Genomic DNA, 12,902 nt, shown 5'->3' with positions numbered 1-12,902 from the left:
CTCTATGAGAATTACGAAGGTTTATTGGTGAAGGAAGTAGATATGGACGAATAGCATGCATGGTATATGGGATCTACCTATTGTACAGACTCTAGGAGTGTCGAGTTTGATGGGCGATGTGAATATTTGAAATCATGATTCGATCTACTCGTCCAGGGGAAGGAGTGTTTTGTTCCTCGGTTATCTGTACATACATATCTTTCTGATGTGATAGGTCTCAAATATATCGTGAACGATTAAAGACGCGGCAAATATCACTAAGTGACTACCGTGGTGTGGGTAATATCCACTCAATAACACTTACCTATAAGGATATTCACCTCCCCCCTATTGCTACAAATCAACGTGCAGCAAAAACTACCCGGCCCTTTGTGGACTTTGGTGCAGCGATAGGGGTCAGACTCGTATAAGTTGCTTTCATGTAGGTGGGTTCAATAACGGTTCTGTATAGAGAGCGAGAGACTTTTTGTGGATCGGGGGCGGCTGGCATTTGTTCTTGCTTCATCTTGAGTTGTGAGGTTCGATTTGGGAAAGTGGTTTCTGGAGATTGATTGGTATGAGAGGCATGGGTGAGTTTGGGCGGAGAGGGAAAGGTTGAAGGTGATTGGGGATGCGGAGATAGTGTAGTGAGTGAATTTGGGAGGAGGTGGATGGGATTAATATCGCAACGATGAATCATATTGATCATCATGCTTTCTGTTTTGTGTTCCAGATATTTCTGATGAAAGACTTGTCTAAAAACCTAGCAATCCCAAGTTTTCTCTCCTTGCATCAATCGCGAGTGCGGTGTCATTCTTTAAATGACTTCCGAGAAAATGGCAAGATACGTTTCTCTCTGCTATAACACATTGATGTAGGAGAGTAATCCACCCGCCAGCCTCCTCAGCGAAGTTTGGTTCTTGAGAAAAAGATACGCAAACACAAGTTTATCCACCATCACTTCGTCGAAAACAGATAGAGATGGAACGAGACTATTACTATAAAAAATTAGCGACGCTCCCATCGTTAGGTTTAGCCATCAGATGTGTTGATTGCCCGGAATCGATGACACTCATAGGTGCATCTGCTTGAACTAATCCTATTCTGATATAAAGTGAAAAGAGAAGACGTATCTGAGAACATCTAACAAACATTGACCAGCCAGACTTTCTTTTACAAAAATTTCAAACAAATGATCATCTGGCCCTTATGAAGTTTCGTGTTGTACCCCCCCGCTTTTGGTATCATTCTCCATTCCATGCTAGCCATAGACTGTTACTTTAGTGAGGGAATTAGATCTCTGAGCTATCAAACTATCCAGAGTGCTTGTAGGGAACAAGCCCCAGACAGGGGGTCGAAGACATGCGACAAGCGAAACGCTAGTTGCTGGCAAGCAATTATTGGACCGTCACAAACCAAAGTCGGCGATTCAAGCTAATTACTGACCGTCGTTTAGCGCGTAGCTACCTAGCGAAAGGGCTTGTGAGGCTTACTTCTCGCAGCGTCTGGGATTGTTACAGATTAGCATATCCTGGACGATGGGACAAAGTAATGACTGTCTGCATCAATCGGATCGCAAGTCAAATTTCATGTTTCTGTGATAGGAGAGATCTAAGTCTCTGAGTTAAAGTTTGGAAGAACTGTTTGGAGGTTAATCAAAAATATCAGTCATCCGCAGTGAGACTTTAATTCAGGCTTCCCAGAAATGCAGCAGGGACTACCGGAGTGCCCGAGCCCCAGTCGTGTGCATTGCAAGCTTCGTATTAATACAGTATATTCCTCTCAAAAAGTCATAGTTCTACGACCCAATCGGTGCATCGCCGAGAGAAGGCGTAACAATGGCTCCTCCTCCTTTCAAACATATCGTCCGCGCCAGTAATCGAAGTAGCCATTGGATGTGCCGGGGAAGCCTTCAAACCGGTTGATGGAAGATAAATGAGGGATTAGGTATGGACAGGGTACAGTTTTTAGGTTGATTCGGCATTTAAAGATTCCGCAAACTTCAATGAGAGGGAGAGGTTGAGGATTGGCGCATTCAGAAAGCGAGCTTTGGGCGAGAGAGGTGACAATCAAGTGATGGAGAGTGGAAATAGGAGTATGCATTTGAAAGATAATTTGGAAGGGTATGAAAGATTACAAAGACTGCAATCTATAGGAATGATCACGATGCAAGGAAAAGAAGGGGGAAATACAAGTATGGTTAATGGTAATGGGAACTCGGATGCGCCATTGCTGGGGCATAAGATAATGGCGGAGAGGCTCAACCAAGCTATCGAACCTCCGCCGTAGATCTAATGTGAGAATCGCTACCAGACGACATATCAGACGAGTCGGCACAATTGGCGATATCAGATAGAATGAAGATTGTAGAAGACGTAAATTCTCATGCTAATTTACACAGTTACATGGCTAGACGGGATCTCAGTCTAGGATTGAGATACCTATGTCTCGATGTGGTTCATAATGGCGACTGACCCCGAACTATCGTTGATAGCCCCGTCTCGACTTTTTATTAAACATCGATGTCAGGCTATTGCGTAGCTGCACAGATCAGTTATATTCAGGGCGCTATTGCCATTCACACGCAAAAGGACAGGTAGATGAAAACGAACCGGAGTTGTGAATTCTTTATTATACAATAGGAAACTATAAAACAGGCCTTGCCGATTGCTCAAGCTGGGTATATCTAAACTTTGGTCATGGTTTCCTCCCAGAATGCTTCTACTCCAAGTTTCCACATCTAAATTTTCAGTGCTATTTAATAACATGCATTCAAACATGCAGGCATAAACATGCAGGTAGCCTTTTGTCTTCTAGGGCCGCTGCAATCTCGTAGTAGAATCTCTTTGAGAGGAAGTAGAGAAGTGTCCTTTCGGACTAGATGTGATGTGATAATTTGATCGATTTGGGTTGATAAGCCGGTACTTCTGCCACTTCGGCCACCGCAGGAAAAACAATTTGAGTTGAGCCAAGGCCAACGTCATTTGTCGTATGTTGGGACGACTGATTGGAACCAGTACAAGTACTATCGCCTGATTTCCATGCTCAGGGTATCTCGAAATCTTAGTCAAAAGCGATATCGAATGTGAAAAATCCATGACTTCTACTCACACCCCGATGCCCGCTAAACTCCCTCAATGCACCATAACAACCGGCTTGCCTTTCTCCCACGCATGTAAACTATCCCTCACATTGACCCAATATCTCAGTCTGACCGTCTCTCTCCTTGCAATCTCCATATCCCCAGCCTCCAAAGCCTTCCCTACTACGTCCTCACACTTAGCAATCCGCTCCTCATTCCGAACCTTCAATCCATCCAAATCCTCCTCTTCCTCCGCTTCTTCCATTTCCTCCCTTGTCTCCATAACTTCCATCAATAACTCGTTATCTCCCGCTTCCCCTCCAGTTTTCCCAGTCTCATCATGTACATCTACACCCTGTAGTCCCAATAGATATTGCGCCCGCAATAGAGGTGATTGTAATGTTTTGTATGCCTCGTTGATTAAAGCGCTAGTAGCTTCGGCGCGGGCTTTATTCGACGCTGAGTGTAAATCTGGATGTGCGCTTGCCTGCAGACGGAGAAACTCATTGCGCAGCGCACGAACGTCGATGTGAAAGGGGCCGGAGGGTGGCGGACCGCGAGGAAGAGTGAGGGGGAAAAGATCGTAGTGGGTTTGTGGGGTTGAGGCAACCGAAGGAGTAGTTTGGTCTGGTGAAGCAGATGATGAAGGATTCGTGGACGAAGATGCGTATCTGCGGGAGGGAATCGTAGGAGCAGCTTGGGAAAGAGAGGTGGATTGCTGGTGGCAGAGTTGACAAACGAAGGCTGTGTGGCGAACGATTGCAGGTCGAGTGGAAGTCGTCCTACACGAACGCATAAGGCTTCGTGATATCACAGACGATCGCATGGCAATTTGGTATAGCTTATGCAGAGATATAATTTGTTTGCGATTCTCAAAATTTGAGAGTGTTAAGTGAATTTTAACTTTGAAGATTAAACAATAATTTGGTGATGACGTAATGAGCCGTGCGCCCGTTTAACCTTACCTCCCCACCTCCCCTAAATTTAACCTACAATCCTGTGTCCCTTGTTTGTCGTCTCGCTTCCAACGCACCTTTTACTTGACCATTGAAGCGTCCAAGACCCTCTTTTATTAGATGCAAAATTAACGTTCATGTTTGCGTATCTAGTGTTTGTATACTTGAACTTGTACATAACCTAAGGGATTTGAGTCATCTTATCAGTGTCTTTACAAAACCTCTTCAGAAAGAATAGCTATCAAATCTGTGTAGATCAGCTACATGCAGTGGCTGGGTGATCTCAAACACGACCAAAGACAAAAAGCACATTTTTACAGAACAAGATGGCTAAAGGAACAACACCAATGCCTATACACAACTCTAACTCAACATCACGACATTCTCGCACAAGCCTCAGGATTTGAAATATAGAAATTTCATTTATCTCTCCTCCCTCCTCCTCTTAAACTGGTAACTGAAACTAAAACTGAATTTGGTATATCCTACAAACTCCCAAAGCACAACCAAGGGAAAGAGAAAAAGTATACCCAAAACGCCATTCTTTTCCTATCCATCAAATCATACAATACTTCAAACACATTAATTACCACCTGATCTCTTTGTCTATGACGCCACCTGTCCCCGAATCTTCGAGCGAGGTAATGTCAATAATAGTAAACGCCGAACACCTTCCATTCAGCTCACAAACTCCATTTGCTTGCATTAATCATCATGATCCATTCCAATTCGTATCTCCAAAGTCTTCGATGATAATCATGCCCCACCCCTCTCGGCCTTCCTTAAACTTGCGAAATAGCCTTTAGGCCACGCAGTCAAAAGTTCTCCTTCACTAGGCACTCTCCCCAGTGCTTCGCACTTTTGTATGACATTTTGCAAAATTCTGCCTAACAATTCTTCTGTCATGGGGAAGTGTTTATCCATATCAATCTCTAACGGATTTAGAAATGTGTCGTTGTCCCCTAATAGTTCTTCCGCCGATGGTCTTTTATGCTGATCTCGATTTAAGCAATTTTTGAGTGTTCGAATCAGAGAGCTTGGAACCAAAACACCACCCACACCGTATGCTGGATATTCGATCTCATAGCTGAAGTTTATGATCGCTTGGCAACGCTGCAGTTGGTTTTGAATATGACCAAATGGAGCACGACCATAGGTCATTTGATAGAGTATACAGCCCAAACTCCATATATCGGATGGTTTCCCGAGTTTCATGAGTTTTGGTTCATTGCGATTCCTCCCATCAGAAGCATTTGAGTCCATGAGGGATTCAGGAGACATATAATTTGGAGTACCGATTTGTGTTTCGCGGTGGACGTTCACGGTTTCTTCCGTTTGAATCGCGTTGGCGATGCCGAAATCTATCAGCTTGAGACGGCCCTGGACAAGGACAAAGTTGTGAGGTTTCAAATCAGAATGAACAATATCGTAAGCATGAACAGCTTGGAGACACTCAAGCATCTCTTTCCAGTAGTAGCGTACAAAATTGACGTCTAACTTGGCTTGTTCAGATTTCATGCGTAGATTTAGGATTGTATTCATATCCAATTCTCCCATCTCCATAAGCTAGGTAAACGTTAGTTAACTTGCTCTATATAAAAATGGTGGACGATATAACCTACCACACTAAGAACTCCTCTCTCATCATTTAATTCGTAGTCATATAAGTGAATTACTCTTTCTACTGAGCCCAGCTTCTTTAGTAAGTCGATTTCACCCTTGAAACCACGTATAGCCGATTCATCTGCGTCTTCTAAGGAAACACGCTTCAATGCAAATATTTTTGAGTTCTCTGCCATCACTCGGTATACTTTTGAACTACCTCCACGTCCGATAACATCCAAACGTGTGAATATTTTCCCATTGACCTTCAGCCTATTTCTTCGGGCATTGGCGTGCGATGTAGTAGCGGCACCAGCAGTACTGGTCGCGGCCTCTAATACGGACATCTTTGGTGGTGGTGGTGGTGCAGGTCTTCGAGGAGTATTCTGACTCCGGACAGCCAGAGGACGTCTTTCCGGAGACCCATTAGCACGTATATCGAAGCTTTCTGGCCGAGTTTGTTTTTCTGCACTATTCGTGTTTGTTAAAGGCTGTTTGTTTCGCTTGAATGTTGGGGGCGCGTCATTTTCTTGATCATAAGTCGCAGGAATACCTGGGCGTGGAGCTGGTATCTTGAAGACGGGCTGTTGCTTCGACGCCGAAGGAACGGAGCGAGGATCGGAATCACGAGAACCAGATAAAGTGGGGGTGGTGGTGATCTGGAACGCAAGGCTGCATTCAAAACGTTTCTCGAGCTAGGAGGACTACCCGAAGAGGCGTAATCTCTGTGAGAGGAGACTGGAGCCCGCCTAGCTACTTCTAACTCTGGCGTTGGACTTTTGTTCTGGCTTTCCCGTTCCTTATATTGCGATTCCTGACTTTGAGGTTCTTGTCCAGATCCAACTTCGTTGCTGTTTGCATTCTCCTCCGTTGGGCTCTGTTCTTCATCTGACTGAGATATCCGTGGTCGTCCTCTTCGAGCTGGACCCCTCATGAATGTTCCAAAAACTTTAGGAACCGCACCTCTCTTGACTCTCATCGAACTTTGTAATCCTATCTCTTCGCCATACCTCGAACGACCTGCGGCAGAGGGATTATATCTCGATACACTTCCCTGGCTCACAGCTAGATGTGACCTTGTAACTGTTGAAGGATATTCATATTGTCCTTCATTCTCATACTCATTTTCCTGTTGTGGTGATTCTGATCTACCAGAAGGTCTTCCGGAAGACCCAATTGAAGATCTACCGATAGATACTCGTACGGTTCTGGGGACTGGTGCGGGGGTGCTAAGATCTAATGCGCCCCCTTCCATTTTTGGTGCTGCTTGCTGTTCATTGTGCTTCTGAACCGCACTAGATAATGAAGGACCTCTCCGCAACGATGTAGATCCAGGCGTACCACTCACTCGTACAATTCGTCGCGGGTAGGTAGGGCTATTTTCACGGCTCCCAAGCGGCGATTGCTTCCCCCTGGTAGATGATCCCAATATACCTGCACTTTCCACTCTTGTGTGTGTCGTTTTAGGAGCCTCTGGTGTCGTACGAGCAGCGATTGGAGTTTCAACAACTGAGGCCTCGTCATCTAGTAAAGCTTTTGTCAGGGCACTCAATTTCATCGGCATCGGAATTTCGTCGTCGGAGCTGTCGTTGAGCGAATAATGTCGAGCTGGTTCGACATCCGGCCTGGTAGAAGAGGGTCGGGTAGGAGCTGGTTTATATGCATTTCGTGAGGCAGGTCTTCGGATAGCTGCAAATTGACTCGACCCCATTGGGGTGGGTGAAGCTGTCGCCATTGAGGCGATGTGATGGAAGATAGGCAGTGAATCGAATGTCGATATTTGTGCGATATGAATCAAAAATTATGTAATCTGGCTCCAATTTATTACATCCTCTATTCAAGCAAGATAATGTCAGAATCGGGGGAAGATGCGCGTAAAAGATGGCGCGTGAGGTTTTTAATATGAGGTTGGGTATTTCTAGGTTCTTTTTTCGCGGGTGAAATTAGATTTGATTGTTTACATGGCAGGGCAACCGTAACCCGGGTAGGCAACCGGAAGATCCCGCACAATTTAGAGCTTCCTTCTGGTTTTATACACACTTGAATCACGCTTCAAGCTGTTATTTAAACCATGAAAAACAATTGGAGGCTGTAAGCTGTTTTCAACATCTCTATGAAAAAGTCTCATAGATTTTCTAATTCCTTCAACGGTTGTTCCATCAAAGATTTCCTAAACTTATCATTGTCTCTGTCCATATCCTGCGAGTAAACAGAGACACTGTCCCGGTAACAGATATACTCCACAAAATACTAACAAGGCGGGGTACACGACTTATCCTCCTATCATCATCATGCTCATCATGAATCCGGTTCACATTCTGTGCTTTGGCAATTCATTAACACATGGGTGGCCATCCAATCATCCATACGCTCTCGCATTGGAGGATACTTTCCAAACCTCGTCACCCTATATCTCGATAAAAACCGATGTTCAAGGATTACCTGGAGATCAAGTTGTTAGTCCTCCTGGACACTACTTACCAAGACTAGATATCTTGTGTAAGTGATCCTCTGTTCTACATTCTGGTTGCGTTTGTGACTGTGCTGTGACTACCTATATACCCTATATAACATTACTAACCCGTACCAGACAATGAGATCGAAGTACCTTATGACTGGATGGTCGTATTAGGAGGTACTAACGATCTAACTCAAAATCAAGATGTTGACATCGTCTTTGAATATCTGATGAAAGTCTGGGATTACGCTCTTTCTCGAGGAACTCAAGTCTTGGCCTTGACCATCCCAGAATGTGGTACTTGTAGACCAGAACTCGATCAGCGACGAGATTATCTGAATGGTATGATTCGTGCTCATCAGGCTGAAAATTTGTGAGTGTGTACTTTGTGAAAACTTGCGGCAAATGCTGAGTTGCCATCTAGTCATGTGCTGGATCTTCATGATGCTATACCGTATTGGAGAATGCCGGAAGAGGAACGTAGACGAATCTGGACCGATGGCTTACACTTCACAGAAGAGGGCTATGATCGGATGGGGTCTTTGATTGGCGTTGAACTTCACAGATTGATGTCTGTTAGAGGACCGAAAGTTGGACAAGGGCAAAAATCTTTGATGCTCCAGAAAAGCTAACACTCCGAGCAGTGGTCGATAGGTATACAATATCCTGATGATGGATGAGGCTAATGGCTTGAGTCAAAGCTCAAATGTAAATGAAATGCACCATTATAATTGACAAAGAAAGCAAAACGTAGTACTCGTCGTGCTTTTAATGATTATGTTGATCTATTTTCATTATTATCATAAATGTCATGGTAAACATCGTCACTCTGAACTCCTCTATTGGTATGCAGTGACCGCACCTAACGCCAGGCTTGTATCGTGTAATTCATTTCGCATCATCCCTATTATCATACCACCAGATTTGCAGCGACGAAGTCCTTAACCCATATTAGCGGTGTCAACAGGTAATCTTCAGTTCTACTCACCGGATAAACCAGCTGCAACTCAGAAGTCACTTTCTCAACTTCTTCGGCCAAATTTTGAACGTTAGCATCCCATCTTCTCAGTTCCCTCCCAACAATCCCTTCCGATCTACCGCTACCTTTCTCTCCAGTAGCCTCTCCGCCCTCAAACCAAATGACCCTCTCTACTTGATCAATCCTACCGACTAATCGACCTTGTTCAATCATGCTTGCGGTAGTTTCCTCGGCCTTGTCTCCGTCAAGATCCAATATCTCCCCAAGAGCCTCGAAGCGGATATTGTTGTATAATCTCGACGCAGCTCTTAGGTTGTGCTCTACAACTGCCCTTTGCAAGACAGTGGTACCATCTGAGGTCTTTGCGAGTTGATGTGTAGCCAAACCTTCTGCAAACTTAGACACTTCTTCAGGAGACAGTAAGCGATCTAGGAACATCTTTTCCAAAATACTAAACTCGTCTAAACTAGCAGCTCGCTCATCCTTATACAATCTGCCTAAAGCACGGCTTCGAAGCGGACCCGCAGGCGCCAGGACAGCACACTTAATGGCCATACTGAGTGTGTGCAAACGTTCCTCCTCGGCGATGACAGGCAAAAAACTAATATCCTGGTAGCCTTGAGCCGCAGCAAGGAAATTCCTCCTGGCATCGTGGATGCGTGCTTGACTGAGTTGAAAATGTAGGTTCAGATCACGGTCCTCGACCGTATATATAACATTCTTAGCTTTGTTCAGGTATTGCTCTGCGAGCGTTGTATCGTCCACCTCGAGATAGTTGCGAGTAATACGAATCCAACAACGAACTTTCTCCTCATTTGTGACTTTTCGTTGCGATGATTCCAGAACGATACCAGCTAATATTTTAGCAGCTGCGAGGTTATCCTCGTCGTCTTCGTACGCTGTGGCCATCAGCTCACGTATTTGCGCATTTTGCTCTTCGAATGAGGATGCTTGTTCACTAAGTGTCGATAAAGCATGTTGACCAACTTGAATCTTGGCTTCATTATTATTTACGGCTTTGAGTGCATCGACAAATGATACGATCACGGATCGAGTAGCAACTATGCCTAAAGCATCTGCAAATATGGCATCGAAAATGGCGATTAAGTCGTCAGGTAACTCTGCTGGTGTAGATGTAAATTGAGCGTTTGAAAGAAGGGTAGTGTAGCCTTGTTGTTTTTCCTCTGAGCTTGCAATTTGCTGCATAGCTTCCGCTATCTTTTGAGATACCATGATCAATAAAGTTAACTTGATTGTCTTAGCACTGTGGAATTGTGTAAGAAAACTTTCAAGTTTATATTACTGCTCGAGGCTGAGGTTATGATGGTTGTTAAGGAGATGGAGCTTGAGGTGGGGTGGCCGGGGAGCTTCTGGAAGGCTACTGTTAAGCTCGGATATTTTATGGGCTAGTTTGAGCCAACGATAGTATCTCGAGAGTACCTACCTACCTCGCGTGCCTACCCAGTGATATCTAATCTCTATGTTGTACCAAACTCACTTTCTCGTTTCTCATTTCGAGGAACACGCCGTGAAGCTTATTATACTGCAGTAGAGAGAATTTGGATGCAGACAAGTCACCGAGTATTGTAACAATTAACACATGAAAAATTCCTTCGATGCCCAAAAGCCTCAGTTCTGAAGATCATATCGTTACAAGTGCAGACGATATGATAGAGACGATTTTTCGCTGAAAATCAATACTTCTGACTACTTTATGGATCGCTCGGTACTTTACTCGAGCGGCAATTATTACATATTGGTGTTGGTGGAGCTTTACCTATGCTTTGATGGGAGAGACAGACGATGTCCTGAGATACCACTGCGTTGAGTGTTCGGTGCCAGGGATTGAGGGATTGAGGGATCGAAGGATTGAGAATAGTGACGGATCAAACACCCTCACTATATAATCGTTAGCACCTAGAAGTTTTCAAAGTTGGAAGACGGCTCACAATAATCTGCGCCAAGATATCAAGGGATTGACGTGGGTATGATGGAACTGGGGCTGGGAAGGAAGATGAGATGGAGAGAGAATGATAGAAGAGGAGAATGAAAGGATGTGAGAGGGAAATAGAAGGACGTACTGAAGTCCGAGTAGACAAAGTTGTCTGAATGATAGTTTTTCTTAATAGCCTCGATATTTTTCGGTGAAGTTTGACATAGCCATGCATGTGTTTCATGATATAGTAATGATCACCATCACCATACTTTCTAAGCTGCACGTCACTGGGGTGTTTGTGGAGAGGCTTTATTTTCACTGTGGAAAAGCTGCCCTGGAAGTTTGATAGAAGACTTATTGATTTCGTCAAGGGGATAGGAGACGAAAATCACAAACACATTTGTAATATTTGAATGGAATTCATATTTCCAGTTCTTTTATTCATCCTTATCGCCATTTATTGGACAATGGTTAGATAGCCAACAGGCGAGCATCCGAATCTGCAGCCAAGCAAAGCCTCTCTAAATTGATGAAACACTGTTCTATGGCTTAATGCACCCACCTTCTCGATTCATGTTCGCTCCGTTTTCCGTCCTTATGATCGATAAGCCAGCTGAGTGTTAGGTTTGAGTGGGGTTAAAGCTTTCTATCTCATGCAATATTGAATGATGGTACTGCGTGGTAGAGAAGAGAAGGGGAGAGGGATGAGATTTAGAAGCAAAGTATATAAAGCCACAGTATTTCACATCATCAAAATTTCGTGTCAAATCTTCACTCGTCTGCTTCGAGTCCCTTCTCACTGCCGTCTTCCAATAATCACAGTGGTCTCGATGTCAGATTTCTCTACTAATATGTCATACAGAGAAGACGGGTCAGTCCTTCTAGAACTGCCGATGGAAAATAATAATAACAACACCAACACCGCTGCTCAACCTACAATGCCGCCGCCAATCAATCCATCACAAGTGCCGTTCCCGACACCTTGAATCCCAGGAATTTTGGTCTCGAGTTGAAAGCCGTTGGGATTGAGGATGGAGAAGATATCTCAATGACTACCTCGTCCACAAATGACAACGGCGATGATGGGCCACTTCTTTCCGGGCGATCGTTGAATAACCAGAACAATAACAACAGGACTGACCCTCGCCAGAACAGTGTTCAACAACGTCCCGATACCTTGCACCCTACGAACATTGCTCTTGAGCTCGAGTTCCCTGGGGAGAACGAACTATTGATATGGACAATCTATCCGTCAACAATGGCAGGGATGGACCACTTCTTTTCGTATTATCACCAGATAACCAGACTGTTAACGATGACTCAACTGCTCCAGGTGCTTGTAACAGCGAAAAGCCAAAAGCCGATGCCTTGGATCTTACAGATATCGTTCTGGAATTGGATGCAACCAATGATGTTCCTCTTGGGTCGGAGACAACTACGAACGTGTATGAGAGATAAACAATAGTTGTGAATTGGAATCATCGATTCTGGATAATAAGCCAGCTTTTGAAGATGCTGTCATGGAAACGGGCCGTGATATTGTGGAAATCAGATCCGGAAATTTGAGTTATATCGTATTGGAGATATGGGAGTCACTTTAGTTGTTTGTGGAAAGGAGATTATACTCATAAGAATTGCATTCTCCTCGAAAGGATGTTGCCAATAGTCTTCTTGTCTTCTCGTCTTCCTGAAGATAAATCCTGAAGCTGAAAAGGTTCAGATATTAGCATTAATTTAAGGCTGTTCAATTCCTGTGGTTGAATTCATCAAGAGTGATCCGTTGACCCTCACAAATAAAAGACCTGGTGGTGTCTCTTTATATGCTGTTTCCAACAAGGCAGAGCAGTTTTGGAGAGACGATGGATGAACCCAACCCCTTACTATCCCGAGAAGAAGTTCTTGAACGCGGA

At 44.3% G+C, this 12,902-nt stretch overlaps 5 protein-coding genes across 5 annotated transcripts; 2 read left to right on the top strand and 3 right to left on the bottom strand.

Annotated features, from left to right (window-relative positions):
• Window positions 1-3,113: 3,113 nt before the first annotated feature.
• Bfra_002623 (putative fe-s protein assembly co-chaperone protein) lies at window positions 3,114-3,857 on the bottom strand (the record flags this gene model as incomplete). Its single annotated transcript, XM_037333039.1, has 1 exon — window positions 3,114-3,857. One exon carries the CDS (start codon window positions 3,855-3,857, stop codon window positions 3,114-3,116), a length of 744 nt encoding a protein of 247 aa, XP_037195167.1.
• A 916-nt stretch (window positions 3,858-4,773) lies between these two features.
• Window positions 4,774-7,354, bottom strand: Bfra_002622 (putative checkpoint protein; the record flags this gene model as incomplete). The annotated part of the gene is made up of 3 exons (XM_037333038.1): window positions 4,774-5,583; window positions 5,640-6,278; window positions 6,305-7,354. 3 exons carry the CDS (start codon window positions 7,352-7,354, stop codon window positions 4,774-4,776), a joined length of 2,499 nt encoding a protein of 832 aa, XP_037195166.1.
• A 556-nt stretch (window positions 7,355-7,910) lies between these two features.
• On the top strand, window positions 7,911-8,709 carry Bfra_002621 (putative gdsl-like lipase acylhydrolase protein; the record flags this gene model as incomplete). The annotated part of the gene is made up of 3 exons (XM_037333037.1): window positions 7,911-8,118; window positions 8,210-8,450; window positions 8,502-8,709. 3 exons carry the CDS (start codon window positions 7,911-7,913, stop codon window positions 8,707-8,709), a joined length of 657 nt encoding a protein of 218 aa, XP_037195165.1.
• A 278-nt stretch (window positions 8,710-8,987) lies between these two features.
• Window positions 8,988-10,289, bottom strand: Bfra_002620 (putative cop9 signalosome complex subunit 4 protein; the record flags this gene model as incomplete). The annotated part of the gene is made up of 1 exon (XM_037333036.1): window positions 8,988-10,289. One exon carries the CDS (start codon window positions 10,287-10,289, stop codon window positions 8,988-8,990), a length of 1,302 nt encoding a protein of 433 aa, XP_037195164.1.
• Window positions 10,290-11,843: 1,554 nt separating this feature from the next.
• Bfra_002619 (putative phytanoyl- dioxygenase family protein) lies at window positions 11,844-12,859 on the top strand (the record flags this gene model as incomplete). The annotated part of the gene is given in 5 exon segments (XM_037333035.1): window positions 11,844-11,962; window positions 11,986-12,243; window positions 12,258-12,437; window positions 12,458-12,525; window positions 12,732-12,859. The coding sequence occupies 5 exon segments, from the start codon at window positions 11,844-11,846 to the stop codon at window positions 12,857-12,859; spliced, it is 753 nt and encodes a 250-aa protein (XP_037195163.1).
• Window positions 12,860-12,902: the final 43 nt, after the last annotated feature.

This window comes from Botrytis fragariae (assembly GCF_013461495.1).
Source record: "Botrytis fragariae strain BVB16 chromosome Unknown tig00000012, whole genome shotgun sequence".
Classification (NCBI taxonomy): domain Eukaryota; kingdom Fungi; phylum Ascomycota; class Leotiomycetes; order Helotiales; family Sclerotiniaceae; genus Botrytis; species Botrytis fragariae.
The sequence above is the reverse complement of the archived record's forward strand: the minus strand, read 5'-3'. Positions and strand labels throughout refer to the sequence as shown.